The following is a 20,189-nucleotide window of genomic DNA, read 5'->3' on the forward strand; positions in this document are numbered from 1 at the left end:
TACTCTGCAGCGTAGTTAGAGCTTTAAAATGAAGAATGTACTATAAATTTAACGTAATAGGCAATAAAGGCACTACTAAAAGAGTAATATTATCTTCGTACAAGCTATTACGCATCGTATGTTCGTTGCGTGGCGATATAATTTTATTAGACACCGTGTGAGGCTGTATCGTGGGAAACACACATAGTGGAGAACGTTCACCGACAATACTTTCGTATTATAGAACTTGAGATGTACAAGGACGTTATTTTCTAAGATGCGCATCGCTCAGGTCGTCCTTTTTTAATGCCGAAGGACCACTATTCATTAACCTGGCGCATCCTTTACTTCCTGATCCCCGATGTCGTGGCCAATTCCTGATCGCTCGTGGTCGATCTCATCTTTTCCCGTTTATCGGACCGGAGACTTAACGGTAATCGTTAATTACGAATCTTCGATCGCCATTGACGCGGACGCTGCGTTAATCTGAAAGCCACGTTCGATATATCGAGCGGCCAGCAATCGGCATATCTAATTAGGTACGACGATCCCTAACAGGGCAGAACGGTGGCAGCTGACGATCGGGTCTTGGATGTGATAATCAGGATTCTATTAGTCAAAATTTAGTTGAAATTATTTTAAATCCATATAATTAACACACTAATTATATTAATATACTAGCGTATTAATACTAGCATGTTAATATTATTGAAAAGATTGTTGTTCGTGGACGCGAGTGTCGCGAAGGCGACGACATTTTGTTTGGCCAATTAATAAGTAATTAACCGTTCTGCGGTACTTGATCCATATCAACCGGGAATAAACTGGTCGCGTATCGCGATTTCGATAAAATAGGAAGAGAAATAATAATCTATCGCGCTTAATGGACTACCAATTAGAAATCGCTCATGCGCGTGGAGCTAATTGCTATTCCAGCAGTATAACGATGCCCGGGCTTGCGGGTAATTATCGTCGGCAGAAATACCGCTCGTTCGCCGATAACTTGTTGAATGCTGATGTATTGCGACACTTTATCGCGGCATAACGTACCGGTGACTCAACGTTCGCCGCATCAAAGATTCTCGACGAATTTCTCTGGCGAAAGTACGTTTATATGTAAGATCCAGCTTGGAAGTTCGCGATATCATTCAATCACGACGTGAGAGGTGTTTATAAAAATAGATATTTTCTCCGAAGGGTGTCTGAAGCCTGTATAGTCGTTACATGAATCTCATATGAAGAAATCAGATGAAATACTCAGAATAAAGTTCTTGAGACACAGACGGATTCAGAGTCATATTTTGATTAAAGATCAAATGAAAATATATTCAATAAATCATGAGAAACAGAACAATTATACTCGTGAAACGTGAGAGTATTAAAATATTATAAAGTATCTCGCAATATTACATATACATAATGAGATAGAGAATCTTATATGTTATTACCTATACTGTGATTAGATAAGCTATGAAAAATTAGAATAAAACTAACTCATTTGTTGTGAGAATGAGAAATCTGTCGCGCGTATAAATAAAATAATTGGTAATTCCCATCCGCTACACTTCGAGCGAATCCTTAAACGAAACGAATAAATCGTACGAAATATTTGCTTCGATAAATAATACATTTACAATCGTTAATTGCGAAAGTGAACTGAACGCGTGAACTAATAGTTCGTAGAAAATAATAGTAGCTCGTACTTGTTGCGATCGCGTTTCGATGGGCATAAATGCAAAGACACAAGGAACGATATGCGCCACTACCTTACCTACCCCGACGCGAATCCCGAGTATCCTCTGACGCGCGAATGATAAAAACGGCGGGCGGTGGCCTTGTATATGTATATAGCAATAGCGTGCTGTACATTATCAATACAAACATCAAGGCCATACGTCAGCCAGTGTTGCTACCATGAAATATTTAATATATTATTTCTATAAAATAACTATGTATATATCGAGTAGTAACTAATACCATTCAATTGTGAAAGCATTTTGAAATAAAAATATCGTTACTTGAATCTTAATTGGTAATAAAATTCGTTTCAATCTGCTTGATATGTATATAAACGTATATTGCTAATAGCAAGCTATAATTGTTATATACAATTGTTTACTCTCCAACGTATATTACTTCAGTTTTATTTGACATAAAATAATTGCAAACATATAACTAAATCATAAATTATTTTATACGTATTGTAGAATGGTTATCGCAATTGTTTATACAATTATTACTATTAGCACATTATTTAGCATATTTTGCAGATTAATTGGAATCAATTGAAAATCTTAAAACAAAAATATCACTTGTATATTTTATAGAATACTGTTTAATCCCTAGTGTACAGGTAAAGTTGATGCGATAATACATATACATATACCTTGGAAAGCGCGCAAATCGCTACTATATTTTTTCTTCACGGTCCACGAATGGTCCGGCTGGGGAATTTAACGCTATCGTATGCCGAAGACTTGTCTCTCTCGGCGACGCTATAAAGAATAAACCCGCAGGAGCAAGAACGAGAGAGCACTTTGCTTACATAATCTCAAGAGTGACCCGCATAATTATTTGCAAATGCCGTACCGATACTGGTGCGGTGCCGGCATAAATTTTCGCCGGGCATTAAGCGTGTCCGCGAGCTATAATCCGATCACATCGCTGTGCCTGGTTACCCATGAGGAAAGTGATGGAGTGATATGTGTATATATGTATCTCGGTCTCTTCCTATTTCTTTTCCTCCCTACTTTCATTCGCAACTTTTAGTCTAGCTAAAGGCATAATAAAACTATATGACGCATCTTCGCTATCTCTTTCCGCTTATTTTTGTCACCATTTAACTTTTTCTCTCTAATTTGTAGCTTCGACAAAATAATAATATAAAATACACAACAATTGTTCCCTTTTTATTATTCATTTTTATTTTATTTTACAATTGTTCCCTTTTTATTATTCATTTTTATTTTATGATTATTTAAGCTTTTAATTTTGACGCTTGACTACTTTTCAATTGTTTTTTTTCTTATGCATTTACATCTTGAATTGCTTACTTTTGTACTCATCTTTTTTCTTATATATCCCCGTGTAAGCCTGCGTTCCTTTCTCACCAATGTTTTTATTTATTTTCAGCCACCTTTTTTACTTCTCAATGAGGCTCTGCACATCCTCTCGAGCTTTTGCTCTCTTCCTTTCTGTTTCGCTTTCAGTATCAAGCCACATTCTCGGACACATAGCGAAGGTGCGATCAAAGCGAAGAATTATTCATCGTGAAACAAGGAAGGAAAGTTATGGACAACTTACGAGTTACGAGGATGCCCGGAGACATTCCCGCTCGAGCGCGCACGATTTTAATGAGAAAAGACAATATATAACAGGCGCATTAAGCCACGTAAGTTTGCAAAGCTACTCAGTTGATTGTAACTTAAATACAGCACGTGTCTTTCCTACGACAACTATTTCTCGACTTAATCGTTACGTGAATATCGGCCATACGTGCTAATTAATGCAAGTATTAATCTGTTTCAAATAAAAAATGAGTCATTATGACAGATTGGTGCCGTTGAAATAAAACCGCTGACCTTGAGCTCTCTTAAAATTAATTGCATCACGTATTAATTACATTGACGATATCGCTTTTTTATTCAAAGTATAAAAATAGAATCCTTTATAAAATACAAAAGAAAAAACAGAATATAGAAATTATTAAGAAATTCCATGACGACAAAGAATTACTTTGAAATAATAATTGCTTATATCAATCACAAAAGTACTGCTCTGCATGTGCAGTATCACAAAGTACTGCTCAAAGAACAATTTCTTGTCATTTGATCATTCACTCATTTTCATAAGAAAGCAATTTTCCTCAAAAACTACACGATAAACATGCATCCAATAGAATTCCGAGACGCTTTTTGATGCGGTGCGTTTGCCACTTTCGAATGTTTATCGATTCTCGCATCTAATTATTTTCCGCCTCGTAAGTATAAATCGACCCTATCTACCGTGACGCCGCCCGAGAGAAACGTGTCGAACACGAGAGCGCGAGGCATCGTCTTATCGAACTTCTTTAAAGTTCTTGCGTGTCCATGCACGCTTTTGTTGAGAGAGAGAGAGAGAGAGGAGGCGAAGAGACAGAGAGAGAGAGAGAGAGAAAGAGAGAGAGGGGAGGGAGACAGAGAGAAAGAGAAAGATGAGTAGCTTTTGCATCTTAAACTATAAATGTATTAATCTCCAATCGTTAAGCATCCTGCAAATCACGTTAACTAATTAACAAACCATAAATATGATAGGCGAGTCTTATCTTCTCGTGTTGACTCACACGTTTTGTCCGTTGTAAATAATTTCGTCGTGAAATAATTAGCAGATGGCCTTTATCTTTCGAGATGTGAGGCGCCAGAGAACTTCGATAAATAATAAGCACGCTACGCTGGATAAACTGAGTGTCTGGGCGGATGTGCATTTGAATGAAACGAAAATACGATCGGCCCGTGCAAGGATCTCGGCGCGGCGCGGCGCGGCGGTTCCACTTTTTCGCCCATTAACCTGACGCGCGAGAGTACTGACCGCGTGATCGCGCGGATGAAGGTTGGTTACGTCACTCATAAAGTGTTACGGCCCGATTAACATCGTAACAAAAACACTGACGTGACTCCGCGACACACATTGAGTACTTGAGTAACAATATTAAAGCGTGACTGTAAATCTGATACGCGCGCGCGCGGACTATGTCTCAATAAAATACATAAATCCTCACGATCCTCAATCCGATCCGTGAAAGCTACGCGTGATCGGTTGTGTTACGCAATTTCAGACTGTAATATTTAATACACATTGAATACATAAGCATTAAATATAACAATATACCGAGTCAATAATATAAAATATTTAACATTAAAATTGATATAATTTCACTAAAAGAATTCAAGACATCGTTTCTCTCGTTTTTTTTTATAAAAAAAAGTCCAAATTTTCTCTTACAAGTAAAAAACTAATAATTTAACATAAACTAGTTCAAAATGCAGAGCTATCGCGAATAATCATTGCGCGTGCAGAGCCTCTCATGTTCGCATTGCATACAAATATACCGTCTCTTCCTTTATGTAACATTCGTTTGATTCGCCATAAATCGCGAAGTACGCGGGCGTCATTATTTACCCGTTGAACCAAGCGATAAAAGCCCTGGCCTGCGATAGCGCAACCGTGCAGTCGCAACGCGCGATTGCGACCGCATTGCACGCATTGCATGTATTGCACGTCGGCGAAGAGCGTATATCGACCACGCACGCCTGCAGTATACGATGCGTCGAAGTAGACTAGTGAGATTTCGATAGGCAAACAGGTGGGCAGCGCGGGATTTCTTGGCTCTGCGTTATCGCGAAAAAATCGCGGCCACGATAATCAAGAGCAACGTGACATTGCCTTAGTGGCTGCACCGGCTCTTGTTCTTAAACGTAACATTTGAATATTGACGTAAATACGTTGATTTAACATAAGATATTCCGCTATCACAGCGCTAGTTCTATCAATAATCTTAGATCTTTCTCTAATGCTTCATAAAAAAATTATTTTCTTCGGAAAGTCATCAGAGTATGAAATAAAATTAAAAACGGTTTGGACCGAAATAATACGCGAATAAACGACCGGGACTTGCCAAGGTAATAGATGACAGAATCTTGGCAAGTGATACCATTTAGCGAGCAAACACGATCGGCTAAATCACGTAAGACGTAAATGGATACACCTCGATTATCGTCGGATCGTTGGAAACTCGATACACATATGACGCGAAGAGCAAACGTATACCGTTGCAATTTCCTTCTCTAGGTTCGCGGATTTATCGACTTGGTGTTGATTGCTTGAGATAATGTTAAATACTTAGAACTGATATGCGTTTTAATAACGTATCCTTGCAATTAAGTACGTCATGTCTCGGCTTATTCAGAAGATTATTCAGAGATAATAGATTCCATGCCATAGATTTACGGGAAATTGCGCCAAATTTTTTAAAAATCTGTCCTAAATGTCTAAGAAATTTTTATTAGTAAAACCACGTAAAGTGTGTATCGCATCTATGAATAATGGCTGATGTAATTTGAATTTAGAAAAAAAAAACGAGATTTTTATCATTTCCTGCATAATCACACTTATGCATTGACGTAATTCTTATCCTCGATGAAAATTATCTTCGATTTATGCATGCTCTGTGTGTTTAACGAATATGAGGTACAAAAATAGCTTCGTACCAAGCGCGCACTTGTAAGCTAAAGATTATTTTTATTCTACTCAATCGGATGAAAACATCCGTGTCGCGTCATTTGGAGAATATTAAATAATCTCTTGTCTCTGCGTCATAAGAACCGCGAATCCGTGAACTCACGATGTTTATTAACCACGTATGATATTTCTTCTCGCAGAGGCGGTCGCTGTGAGAGTTCTAGTGTAGCGATTATAAGGTGGCGGTGCCGACGATGTTATGTCATCGCTGTAGCCACGCTTAGCCTCTCATTTCATACCGTTACGTTACGTTTCCTCGGCACAGAGCTAATCTGTGTTACTCGCCCGTCCGTTGTGTACACCGCTTCTTGTTTTCTTCCTTACTGGCGAGGTCTATCTTTCTACGCGGCGTTATTCTCGCGTGCCAATTCACGGTTGTATATTCGCAAAAAGTACAGAAGTGACTACAATTTCCAGACGCCTGCTCGTAAATGTAGAAAACACGCAGAACAAAGTAATAAAATTTCCAAATTTTTTCGAGAAATTTAAAAGTAGAGAGAAAAGGAGATCTTCAGCTAGCTAACTCTCAGATATCTTTTATTTCTCTTTAACAAAAATGTTTCCAAGAAAGTGACTTCTGCGTTAAAATTCCGGGAATAATTATTCGTGAAAATATTATTGAGAAGCTATTAATGCTACAATATTTTTTTATTGCAAGAAGATCAATTCCAGAATGGCAAATAAAATTATAACTACAAGAGTACTTAATGTGTTCTAGGATCTGTATAATAACTATAATATAACGGCATGTACAAAATTCTTTCTGTCAGAAAATATTGGTATGCAGACATGCAGGGAGCTCGTTATCAGTTACCACCCACTGCTCGCATGCCTGTCTCCTCCGCTCTCGCGGTGACAAGTGCGACGCGCAAACAAATTAACCGTCGGAACCGGCGCGGCGGCGCGTCCGGCCGGCAACAAATTGGCGGTACAAAGCGGCCACAAAATGCGAGGATGCCGCTAAATGGATGTAATTCCAAGTTAACCACACGTTGGCTCGCATCTGCTTGCCGCCGCTGCCGCAGTTGTGATCGGCTGCTCGCGTCGCAGCTGGCTAGAAAAAGAGAAGGCGAGGGTTGCACGCGGCCGGCAAAGGGGGGCAAATTAATTTCGACGGCGCTGGCTCACGAGGTCGTTCACACCGAGAAAAAGCGACAACGATATCTGGAATATCCCGCGCACGAGAAGTTAGCAAAGGAGGATCGGCATGCGAGTTCTACGAACTGCCGTCAGTTTCGCGAATCTATTTAGTAGAGTATAAAAATGTTCACAGCAAAGAATACCAACAGAACTTTAAAAACTCGGGATTCGAATTTAGATAGCTTTCATATGTATCCATTATACATGTTAATAATTTTATTTTTAAAGAATCTACTGCCATGCGCATCATTTTGAATCTAATCTATTCATCCATATAATTTTGTCTAAATATGTTGTAATCGATTAGAGGGGGCATCCTTTCAAAAGTGGAAAAGGCGAAATGGATACCAGCTGCAATAGTCTCGATTGTCGTCTCAAAAATTATTTCCCGAAGCAGAATTAGACCCCCAAAAGGAAACAGCTGTCATACACATGGTTCTTCCTCAAGCAACAGTCATTGTCTACATTCTACAACTTGCAATACTTTTGCTTCGTTTCATATATGTTCATTGACATTAAAATTTCTCATGCTTATTTACTTATTGCTATTATATCTAGTTTCGTATCATCTATTTGAATCAAGAGACACGGTAGTGTCTCGCGCCAAGTACACGTAAAGTATACATTAATAAGAATTGTTTTTGTTATCTGAACCTACATGTAAGAGCAAAATCATCTCACGGAATGTTATTTGTGCAGAAAGTGCTACAATAACGATCATGAAACGTTTGCAATCGGTCGGTCATTCGTTAATGATGGAGACCGAATCGTTTTCATCGTTCGCGACGGCGAAGCTGATTACGCCGCGACTCGACTTACAAATCCGCTCGGGCATTTCCATCTTATCAGCATTGCAAATTGATAATGCGCGAGGAGTGATGCGGGACCGGCCGGCGGAAGAAAAAAACATTTATGCGACCCGCTGACCCCGCCTGGTTATTAACCCTTTCAGCGCTGACTCTTTCGCAACAAACGAAGTCGTCGCTGAATCACTAAATGGAACAGAAGTAAAGTTTTACTTCTCGGCTACGAAATCTTGCAAAATGTATAAATATTTATTAAAAGAATTGATAATATAAAACGTTTTACATCTAATGCAATATTTATTTTTGTGACGCTTTGCAAAAACGTTAATAAATTCGAGCAGTTTTTTAAATTTTTAATAGCATCTTTGTATTTTTCGATAGGTATTCAAATCGAGGAGATGCTGGACACTTTCAATGAATCACCTAACGAACTACATTCAGCGCTAGCGGAAGATAGTTGTATTCTGTAGTCCTGCGGCAGGAACTGCATCCGATTCGCGTTAACGAGGTACGAATGCGATCGTTTTCGAGCACCCATCCGACACGCCCAACCGGATGTACGGCAGTCCTACACTTCCACCCACACACGCGCATATCTTGTCCCCCACGTGCGTGCACCGTGCGTGCAACGTGCGAGCGAGCGAACGAGCGAGCGAAAGAGCGCGTAGTATGCATTTTGCGGGGAATGACAGTACCTGGTCACATGGCCGAGAGATGAAAAGTGAAAGTATCCAAGGCTGGCACAAAGAAGTCATTGAGGAATTCGAGGGAACGATCGCCACGCGTGCATGATCGACGTACACGCGAGAATTCCATATTTTTAACAAAATTGAGGGACAAAGTTTGGATGGACAAACGATGGTTATAATTTCGAAACAGCGATGCACGCACGCAATAATACCGCGAACTTTCCTTTCAAACATTTTAAAACTACCACTTCAAATACATATTTCTAATTAACTATATATATTTTGTTTACTTATTGACATATTTAATACAATTTTTGAAATGCTTTTATTGTTATGCTCATATAAATAATTCGTTATTAATTTTTTTAAATCTAGCTATTACGACATATATAAGCACTTTAATCATTCAATAATTCATTGGCTACTAATAATAATAATAAAGTTTAATTTTTTCATTTCTATCTTTCTCTCTCCCTCTATCTATCCATCTTCTTTTGTGCTATAAAAAATATCGATTGCTTACATTGAAATAAATATATCAATCGTTAATACTATCGTAATGAGTCAAACCGCGTGCATCAAAACGAATTCATACATGCAGTTGGGTCAACATTTATAAAAAGCATTATTGATAAAGCTATCTTTAACCACCTTCCACCATTATATTGTACCTAACAAAAATTGGTATAGTGTTTGAGGGTAATCGCGTGTGACCAACGCATACATGCGAGTTTGTTCACGATGTTCCCACGGCGTTATCGAGCGGCCACTTTTCTTAGCACGCACGCGAGCGCGCAAGGCCGCGTTTACTTTCAAGCAATGAAATCTGATTTGGCCGCGTGAGCTACGCCGAACCGTTTTAACGGTGATATGCTAATTAGTAATCACGCACCAGGACCGGGCGCCTACTAAAGAGCTAATTCTTGGTCACGGATCCGGTACCGATACTCGCCGGTTCGTTATCCTAATTGGAAGATTCTTTTCGGATAAAGGCTATTTTTTTAAATCCCGAATGATTTTACTGCGCTGTTGCTGCAGGCGTCTTGCCGTGTATTAATGTGTATTATACCCGCTCCTCCGGACCGATCTCTCCTATACGGAACGATGGCCATGATCAAATTAAAAATGCCACTAAGAATCACAACATCTAAATTTTCTTTAATATTTGAATTACATTTCGAGTATTTCGCTCATAAATACTTGCCAATTTCACAAGCAAATTAATTAGTCATAAAATTCACGATCAACTTATAGCATAAAAAGCACTTATAAAAAAAATAAATATTTGAATAAATTCATATAAATCGATCCCTCATGTAATAAATGTTTATTCTTCAATTGTGATTAAATAATTTAATTTGTACTAAAAAGATTTGTACTTTTTATAAGTGATCCAAATTAATAGATGCTGTTCTGCAGTTTTTCTTTGTTAATATCTTCGTATTAACTTTCGTCATTGAGCTCTCTTCCTTGATTCGTAGCACGTGACATCACCCACGTCGCAGGTAATGCGTGCATCATTCTTGCAACGCGGACAATTAATCAAATACACATCGACAATTCAAGTTCATCGAATGAGTCAGCTAGATTTTATTCCTAAGGGAAAAATATCTTGCTCATGATTCGACCCGCCGAGCCGAGTCATTCGCGAGCCGAGAGCTTTTCACGTGTCGGTTCACGATCGACGCAGCGCGTGCACGGAGATTGCAATCTTCAAGGGAAAGGATGGGCAGCCTTGAGATTCCAACATAACATACAAGTTCGTATGCAAATAATGCCAAACTATCAAGACTCTGTCGGACACAGGTGCAGTCAACTTTAATTTATTACTAATTTATCAAAGGTCCTTTTAACAAAAGTCAAGATAGTTTTACGACTTTATTTAGGACATTTTTTATGAGCCTCTCTTAGTGCAATAAAATATAGATATAAAGTTAAGAATCCTCGTAACATTGATAATAGATTGCGATCTCTGGACAATTAATAAAATATCAAGTGTGCTATTATATAAAGAAGTGTAGTAAGAAAGAACGTGGAAAGACCACCTTCAAGACGAAGGCCCCGAGCTACCAGAGAAAATTTCAGGTCCTGACGGTATCGGGAAGCCCCGAGATATACTCCAGCCGGATGCTATTCCGTATTCCAGCGTTCCCTGCCCACTTCGTTTCCCTGTCGTCGCGGACAGACGCGGCATTTCTGAGTTTACCCATTTTGCATCCGGAGATTTTATCGTGATTCACTCGCCGGCGCACGATTTATGTGGCGATGCGTCGATACGCAGCGCATCAAGTGCAGGAGGTTCGCGCGATTGGCTGTGGGAAGCATCGTCTTTTATCCGCGACTCCACCAGAACTTCCTCGAAAATTTATATGGATCTACCATCGATCTCTCGTAAACGCGCGAAGGTGAGAACGCAGTCTTCGCCGAAGTGCCCGTCGGGGTGAAATAAACCAGCTTCGTGCCGTTTACGTAAAATATTTTTCCAAGAGTCACTACACGCAGATTACTTCTAACACATTCCGGGAACGATTTATCGCTTTTATTTCTATAGATTTGCCATGACTAAAATTCACAGAGCCGCCTTTAATCTATCGATCAACTTATTATTAGACGAGTACAAAGTAGGAAATAATCGTAAAGTTGCGTGAATACGTTTACCAACTAAGATTACGTCATATCAAGAAAAATGTCAATTAAAATTGCAAATTAAGAAAGAACGATTAACTAATTATTTATATTAAGGCACGAGATACAGAGACATCACAGGTTGGCGGAAATATGCAAAAGGAAAAAAATTCATGGTGTGTGGCCGCACAAGTTTATTACAGCGTTAACGTTGTCTGTTATGAGAAATTTTGTGACTGCCTCGAATATCGGCACAACGCTGATTTCAGCATATGTTCCTCGCGCGTGAGTTGCCACGGACACTGGTACACGCGCGTGTCCGCCAGTAATTTAATACGAATAAACTTCTCGCGCTCGCGACGCAACAGTTTGTCATCGTGAATACGCAATTTCATATGCAAAGCACAACCTATTTGTGAATTTATTGCCGCGTCTCCCCAACACCAGGACATTCAAGAAGATTTTTTTTTAAACGATCGCGGTGTAAAAAGATTAATCCACACATATACACGATGGATTTCGGAGTTCCTTGAAGAAATTTTTATTACACTTGGCATAAAATTCATTTTCACACACGTTTTATTAATATTAGGAATTCTTGAGCATTTATTATTACGTGTTTTCGAAACAATTACAAATTCCATCATTTTTACGCGCGTTAATTTATAGATGTTGATTTATAGAAGTTCAATATGAGTATATTAATAACAGTATTGTGCACAGAGTATTTAATACCTTAAATTGATGAATACACATTAAAATAATTATTGTTAGAAAAAGAGATTAATATCTGAAATATTCATTTTAATCTTAAATTATGTTTCGGGTGCCTATATAATAGATAATTTTTACATGAATACTAAAAATATAATGTATTATTCTCAGGAAGATAAATCTGGCCTGTGCGTGTGTATTTCGAAACTTCAATCAGTCTCGCAAACGTCCGTCGCAGCCACGAATTTATTCCGCATTCGGACGCATCGTCTCACGAGCTCGTACGTGTTACGTTTGAGATCAGGAGATAGTTATGCAGATAGAAACGCGCTGCCGCGTGCGCCTGGTCGAGACGCTTGCATTTACGCTTGAGGTCGCTACATTCCGTTCTGATTATTATCCGCAACCTCAGGCAAGTCCGTGGCATCGGTGCACCAAACGCGCTCCCTCGCACATGTGCGAAACGTGTTTGCATTAAACTGCCGTTTTAAACGCGTTATGATCGCCGCCCCGCGAACGTACACCGGACCTGACCGCGAATTGATACTTCTTAGAGTTGCCACGGACGCGAACGATGTTTGACGACAGTTCCAGAGTGAATTTTGTTGTACCTGTTGAGTATTTTCTCTGTGATGAAATAGGTGTCTAAATTACAACTGAATAAAGTTTTACGAAAGTCGCTTTAGCTCAGAAAATTGCTTTGTTTTTTACGACTTCTTTAAAATAGTTTCAATTAAATTAATAATATAACAGTGAACTAACTGCAGAACGCGCTGTAAGAAGATATTCTCATTAAAGACACGGTTCGCGAGAACAGTGGCTTTTATCATGTCTATGGGAAATTTGCCGCGCCAATGATTACTTAGACCTCGAGGTCTATAGACTCGTGCGTGTTATTATTTAATGACTGCATGAACGTGAGGAAATGTTGACGCTCGACGGTAAGATGGTCTTACAAATATTCTCCGCTGTCAGTAGGTTGTAGAAAGTGATCTCACGATCTACCGGTCCTCTCGATCGAGATACCATTTCGTGCTCTGGAAATATAAGTGTGGGCGTCGATACACGAAATCTACATTTGATTTCTATACCGATCAACTCAAATACCAAGTATGACTAGTGTCTATTTTAGGCGTCATCGCAATGATATCATCGAAAGAATGCGTCTGTTCACTTCGGTGATCTAGATAAATGACCGAGGACAGGGAAAAAATAAGTTCATATCTTGCTCGCTTTGTTAGACCTGAGATCCTGCGTGATTTTATGACACTCATATCTCACGTCACAATGGTAAAAATGAAGATCTACGGGCTAACAGAAATATGTATATGCAATCAAGGCCCAAGAAGTTAATAGGGTATGAATAAAAATGACTGCAATAAATATAAAACTTAAAATATTCAACTTCGACCTTATATAATTTTTTGTGTAGATAAAAAATAATTTTAATTTGTAACTTGATAGCAACAGCATAAAAAAAAAATCTGTTTTATTATTGATATAACGAAACGATGGCCAAACGATTATTTGTATTGGAGTGCATGATATTTTGTAATACCTACACTGTTGTTCCAGTAATTACTAATAAACACGTGTTTCACGATTCTGGAGATTTCACCTTGCGTGCAGAGAAACCGGATGTACGAAAGATCACGCTCATTCAAGAATTCGCGCTCGTATTGCTATAATCACGGTGACGGTTCGGCCGAACCGCCGCTAAATTTGGCGTACACTTACGGACTTGAGACGCAAAACAAGTTTCCTCGATCGGTTTCGTCGCCGCCGGTATACTCCGATTGAATCAATCGTTTCTTTCATAAACATGCGAAAAAGCAAGGAAGAGGAAGTTAGGTCCTGTTTAACCTAAATCTTGAAAAGTTTCAAGCTTGACCCACTAATTGTATAAGTAATAAACTAAACAATGGCTAAAGATACTTTGCACCCGTTCAATTCACCTAACTCATTTATTTTTTATACTTCTATCTTCAACCTGAATCACAATATAAATAAAGTAATTAGGTAAATTTAATGATTTTAAGGTAAATTTTTATGCCAACTATACTAATGTATAATTGATAATCCTAAAAAACCGATAATTCAAAGTCAAAAATATTATCTACAGCTGAATAACAAATACTGTTTATTACTGTATTGCATATAAAAACCACTGTCTCTTGTCTATTATTTATTACTATATTACATTATATCGATGATTGTAACTATTAGTTGCAAAGAATTTGTTATTTGTTACAACAATATTTGTTAATATCAATTCGACCGTTCGAAACAGTTGCTATATGATCACGCGCAACCCAGTTATTATTACTCAAGAGTTTCTCCCGAATTTAACTTTCAATAGGATCACGGTCTACATTCTTTCGTTAATGTCCGAGCGCATTAAGACGATTCAGGCTACTCTAAAAAGCAGACACGCATCCATCGCGGAGGTCAAGGATCGCAGACACAATCGGATGAGTGTGACGCGGGGCTTCTTCTCTATCCGTCTAGTTAATAAACGCCCGCCAGTTCACACGGTCGGAGAAAACAGCAAAAAAGTATGCACACGGAAGGAGAGTGCAAAAAACTGATGGGTGGAGAAGAATCCGTTTGTGTCATCTGCTTTTCGGCTTGGGAGAATATCGAGCATCGTGCTCCCTCGCTCGACGCTGCGAGAAAAACGCGAAACGGTACACCCAACGTGCATTATAAAATATGAATATTAATTGCGTCATTAAAAAATGTGTAACTATACTACGTCTGCAGAACGGTTAGTTATGCGAGATATGAGAAATATTTAGACAAATGTACATAATCAATAGTATGGTATAGTATACGTTTGCGCGCGACTTGGTTAAAGTAACACAATAGAAATTAATCAAAATTAGAAGAAACTACATTGCAATACATATAATTTATTATCATTTATTATCAACGAGTATGAATTTATCAGTGACACATTTTAAACGTCGCTACTATCAGTCATTTGTATATAGGGGAACGATACGCAAATGGATCTATGGGATCTTTGAAGCTCAGATCACTCGTTAGCCGATAAGTGGTCAATCATTCATCTGGAAACGATATTGAGTCCCGATTACATCGCGGCTATAAGTTTCTCGTAAAGACCACGTTAAGGTATACCGTGCCGACCAGTAGCAGCACTCGAAGGCACTATCTGAGAAATAGTAGGAGACTAAGAAGCGACTTCCGCACCAACTAGTTTTAACGATGAGCCATCGGCCGCCACCTTCCTTACCCCTCTTGTGGTACGACGGAACTCTTCTTGTTTGTTTGCGCTGCATCGACATGCACCGATGCACTCGCGATGCACCGGTACGCGCCAAAGGACGACGCGGAACCGACGCACGCACGCACGCACGCACGCACGGTGCTCGCATGCTCGCATGCTCGATCGCCCGATCAAAATCAGCGAACGCGTCCCAAGCGAATGACGAAAACATAATCTGTGGTAGCAGCTGATAATCGAATACAAACAGAAATACAAAACGCGCGAAATGTCTAACGCATTTCAGATTGAATTTTTCAGATCATGACATCAAGACTAGATCGGTAAGATTTACTCGACCTATTAAGTTAATCATGCATCAATTTAATCTATAAATGATCAGAATTATTTTTAGACCGGCAACACATTGAGAAAATTATGCTGACAGAGAAAACCCACTAATGGTCAATGATTTTATGATTAATATTATTTACATATTTAATGCCTAATATGCGTGTGTTGTCATATAATAAAAATGTTATTATGTGTATTATGTAGAGTTAATATATCATTAAAATACTGACGACATGAATTCCATTCTAAGTTCTAAGTAGATTTTCCAAGTGTATCCACTACAGCTAATGAATATTCAAGCAAGTCACATAGGAATGTAATGGTGACACCTGTAACCAAACGTGCCTTACGCGAATTCGCAAACAAGAACCGGTTCGTACTCTCGGGTGCCATTGGAGTCGTTTAGTTAGGTAAAGTCTCTAAAACAGATGTATAAACATCGGACCAGGAAGGGAATACGGAAAAACAAGCAACGGAGAGCAAAGAACGACTCCGGGACTTGTTTCGGGATTTCGCGATCGTCGACATGGTGGCTAATTTGTCGCGACATGCCTGATGCCTCGCCGTTGGCGATTAACGAAACGATCGATAAAGCCGATGATCGATTTTATTGTGCAGCTAAATGAGCAGTGTTATGGCATGCTAAATGATACATCGAGAAGGATGTACCGAGTTGCGAGACTGCAAGACAACTTTCCGCGTTGTGTGTACGTTAAACAAGGCACGCGTGATTTAGATCGCATCAAACAACTTTAATTAAGAAAGACGAGATATTTATCCGGACGGAATCATCCGCTCGTCGCGCTCGGCCCATCGTGCGAGAGAAATCATTTGCTCTTGCGGTGATCTGTTCGATAATGAAAAATATGGGCGAAGCCCTCACGGCACGATTCCTTTCACCGCTCGAATCTTCCGTTTCAGGCCTAAGAAGTCGGGGAATCGAGTCACTTCCAGGGAATCAGAATCGATTATCGTAAAAAGAAAGTGGGCGTCGATTCGCTCGACCTTTTTAAATTATCGCCGATCTTCGTCTTCTTCATTCAAAGATCCGGTCGTATAAACGCGATTACGTGAAACGTTGGAACCTTTCACGATTCGTATAAACATGCTTTTAATAACGAAATTGCAAAACAGCGCGTCTAATCCCGTATACGGATAAAGATAGAACGAGTGGAACTTTTGAATGCGGGTGATATGTATATACGATGATTAATCACACCCGCAGGCAACGCGAGATTTCAAATACGATTATCTTCTTAACGTTTACATCACATTTTATACGATGTGATATATCAGAAGATTTAATTACAGAACAAAGGTATCGAAGTAAAAGATCTCATAACGGAACGCCGAAAAAATACTGGAAAATATCCTGATACTATATCTATTATAATTATCTATTGAAGTAAAATGTAGATATTCACTCTAATAGAATTTCCGACTAATATCTCTATTAATGCCATAGATAATTCAACATAATCATATTTTAACATCAATTTAATTTATTAATTAAAGAATCTAATATATTATAAAAATATCAGACTTTGTATTTCCTTTTATACGTACATTCTTTTATAATAGCTCAATAATTGTAAAATAAAATTATTCGATTTCTTAGGATGGTCTTATAATTTCTCGCAACTAAATGCTATATAGAAATGCAAAAATATACGAATTCAAAATTGACTTACGTTAACCTTGGCGAGATAGAGCTCCAATTCCCTGTACGGGTCCATCTCCGCTGTCTTTTCACTCGTCACCTTGTCATTTTCGTCACTTTGCACGAGCTTCAACCGATTCGGCATCTTCGCGACGGTCGAATCATTTTGCAGACGACCACCACCTTCCTGCATAGTCTCCATGCTCTCACAGTCACCTCGAAGACCTTACACGCATTTTATCGTGCATCTGCAACATCCCACAAACAATATAAATTAATAACAATAAAAAGTAGAATATAGACAAATCTATTCGTCGCATGAATAACAACATATAAAAATTGCAATAAAAATGCAAATATAAACCTAAAGATTCGACTATGCAAAACTAACGAACAATTTAGACAATTTATCAGGGATCGGTTGATTCAAAAGACCTTAGATTTCACTTGACAAAATAAATAAACATATTATCTACTGTAAAAACGTTAATTACGCTTTAATAACGAACAAATAAATCGATAGAGGAATTATAACGCTTATAGTGCTCAAATGAGAACGAGAAAAATGGAAGGAAGGCCAAAGAGGACCTAGGTCTGTATTCTGGCAAAGGCATTATACATATACATATATATAATTAGCCTCGCCATGACTCACTGTGGCCGCTGCGACGCGCGGTCTATATAATCTGGACTTGTCAAATACTTGAAAAGGGTAAAATGACCACCTGCGCTGTTATGATTGCATTTGGCTAAATTTAACGGCCGCGCTAGCGGTTAGTCACTGGAGCTAATTATATTCCGCGCAGATTAGCCGTACCGTCCGCACGTGTGGCTAATCTGAAATCACTTTGTATCCAATTCCCTACTACTCGAAATTGTGTCGTGTTGCCATCGTTCGCAACAGTCTCTGCACGCGGTCGTTCTCTACACAGACGAGAAACATTTTCTTCCAGATGGAAGATATTGAAAAGTTTAATGAATGATTTTATTCTAGTGATTTTTATGCCTCGTATGTTTTTTCTTTTGTACGCATTACAATTTTTAGTATCGGTCGTTAATAAGTGGAAAAGTTTTTGATAAGTCGCGATAAAAGCAATCTGCGTAACCATAAACGTTTTATTTTATAGACTATAATTCATACAGTGATAAAAATTATATGACATGTGCAAAACTAGCAAATTATTTTGCACGTTTTGTTAACTTTCTATAAATTCACATATTAGTAACTAGCACTGGAAAAATTATAAATTACGAAGTAGACGAGTGGTGTCGATGCGACATAAGGGGCGTGTGAAGAACTACTATAAAATGCAATCTGATGGAATAATTTCTTTCATCTCGTTTAACTGTGACAGAGACATGGCGGCGACATATTTCTGCACATGGAGTTACGCGCGTTAATGGCACCGAGACAAGTATACGATAGTAAAACTAAAATATGAGCATGGCTTTACGCTCCGGCGAGCTCTGACTAATAATAATTAATATTACATTTTGTACTCGCCTTCGACTACCGTATACAACTTTATCGTAGTGAGTATCTAGCCCACCTCCGAAAAAATATGGACACATAGGTAGCGCGATCTTATCTTAATACAGCTCTATCGAGTTTTATAATTGTTGCAAAATGACTCTCGTAATCTGTTATATTGAGTTTTTGTCATTATATTATTAGAAAGATTCCGCTAATCCATTATATCATAACTAAGGCTCTGCGATTTATTAAATCTCAGGAAAACCGTGCTGATAGACCATATAGTACAATATATATAATTACACCTTGTAAAACTTCCAAAAATTTCAAATCTATCAATTGTACATGTCTTTGGATAGAATCCATTGTGATTAAAATATTATTCAGAGTCCTGTTCCTTCCATGCGCAGTGAAATACTATATACGTAAGTAAAAAAAAGGCAGGAACTAAGCGCTCCTTAACAGAAGTTATGTAATGTATCAAATGAATCATATATCGGCATAATTAAATCGATCGATTGTACTTTACTTGATACGTTTGTAACCAGTCTATCTCGATAGATCTACGTACACGCGATCGCGAGATTACGAACCGATTACATCGCGTTACCTGCTTGAAGAATACAATACGATCGCCGTTACAATCATTGAACTCGCCAACAATGAAGTCATGCATGAGAACATGAATCGCCTGCCCGCACACGTAATATTAGAAAATGACCGGATGTCTAATCGTGGCCGGCTGCTGGCAGTCAATACGTCAGGTGATTTCACAGGTGAACGACAGTGCTCGTCGCACCTTATATAAGATAGGTACAACTCACGCCGAATAACAGCCACGTTTAACTTACACTTAAAAATGTAACTCTATAAGACCGAAATCCTTTCCCGAGCTGCCAAGAAAACCAAAACGTTAATGGATCATTCTGAGTAGTATTTGCCTCAATGATAAAAATATATTTTGAAGAAATCGGATTAAAAAAATGGCTTTGTAAATATTTTTTTGTTTAATTTTTTTACTAATCTGTTTTTACTTTGCAGTTTGAAAAATTAGAGTTACATGCAGTCCAAATCTCTCAAATGTTTGAATAAAATAAAATTTTAGTAAAACGTGAATAGCAGAATAAGTGATCGAATTTTTGCTGAGCAAATTAAACATTTTTCTTATGTTTCGATTGATAAAACAAAGATTTATTTTTTCGATCCGCGATTATTGCGTTTATTATTCGGAAATTGCAGTCGAAAT

At 38.4% G+C, this 20,189-nt stretch overlaps 1 protein-coding gene across 2 annotated transcripts in view; it reads right to left on the bottom strand.

The window, feature by feature from the left end:
• Cv-c (crossveinless c) overlaps positions 1 to 20,189 on the bottom strand; it is a 207,842-nt gene that overhangs the window by 169,740 nt on the left and 17,913 nt on the right. For both annotated transcript variants that reach the window (XM_071786013.1, XM_071786022.1), the window contains exon 2: positions 17,501 to 17,717. In XM_071786013.1, coding sequence (XP_071642114.1) covers positions 17,501 to 17,671 — 171 coding nt within the window. In that variant the 5' untranslated portion in view covers positions 17,672 to 17,717. The remainder of the gene's footprint in view (positions 1 to 17,500; positions 17,718 to 20,189) is intronic.

The sequence above is a fragment of the Temnothorax longispinosus genome, chromosome 1 (assembly GCF_030848805.1).
Source record: "Temnothorax longispinosus isolate EJ_2023e chromosome 1, Tlon_JGU_v1, whole genome shotgun sequence".
Classification (NCBI taxonomy): domain Eukaryota; kingdom Metazoa; phylum Arthropoda; class Insecta; order Hymenoptera; family Formicidae; genus Temnothorax; species Temnothorax longispinosus.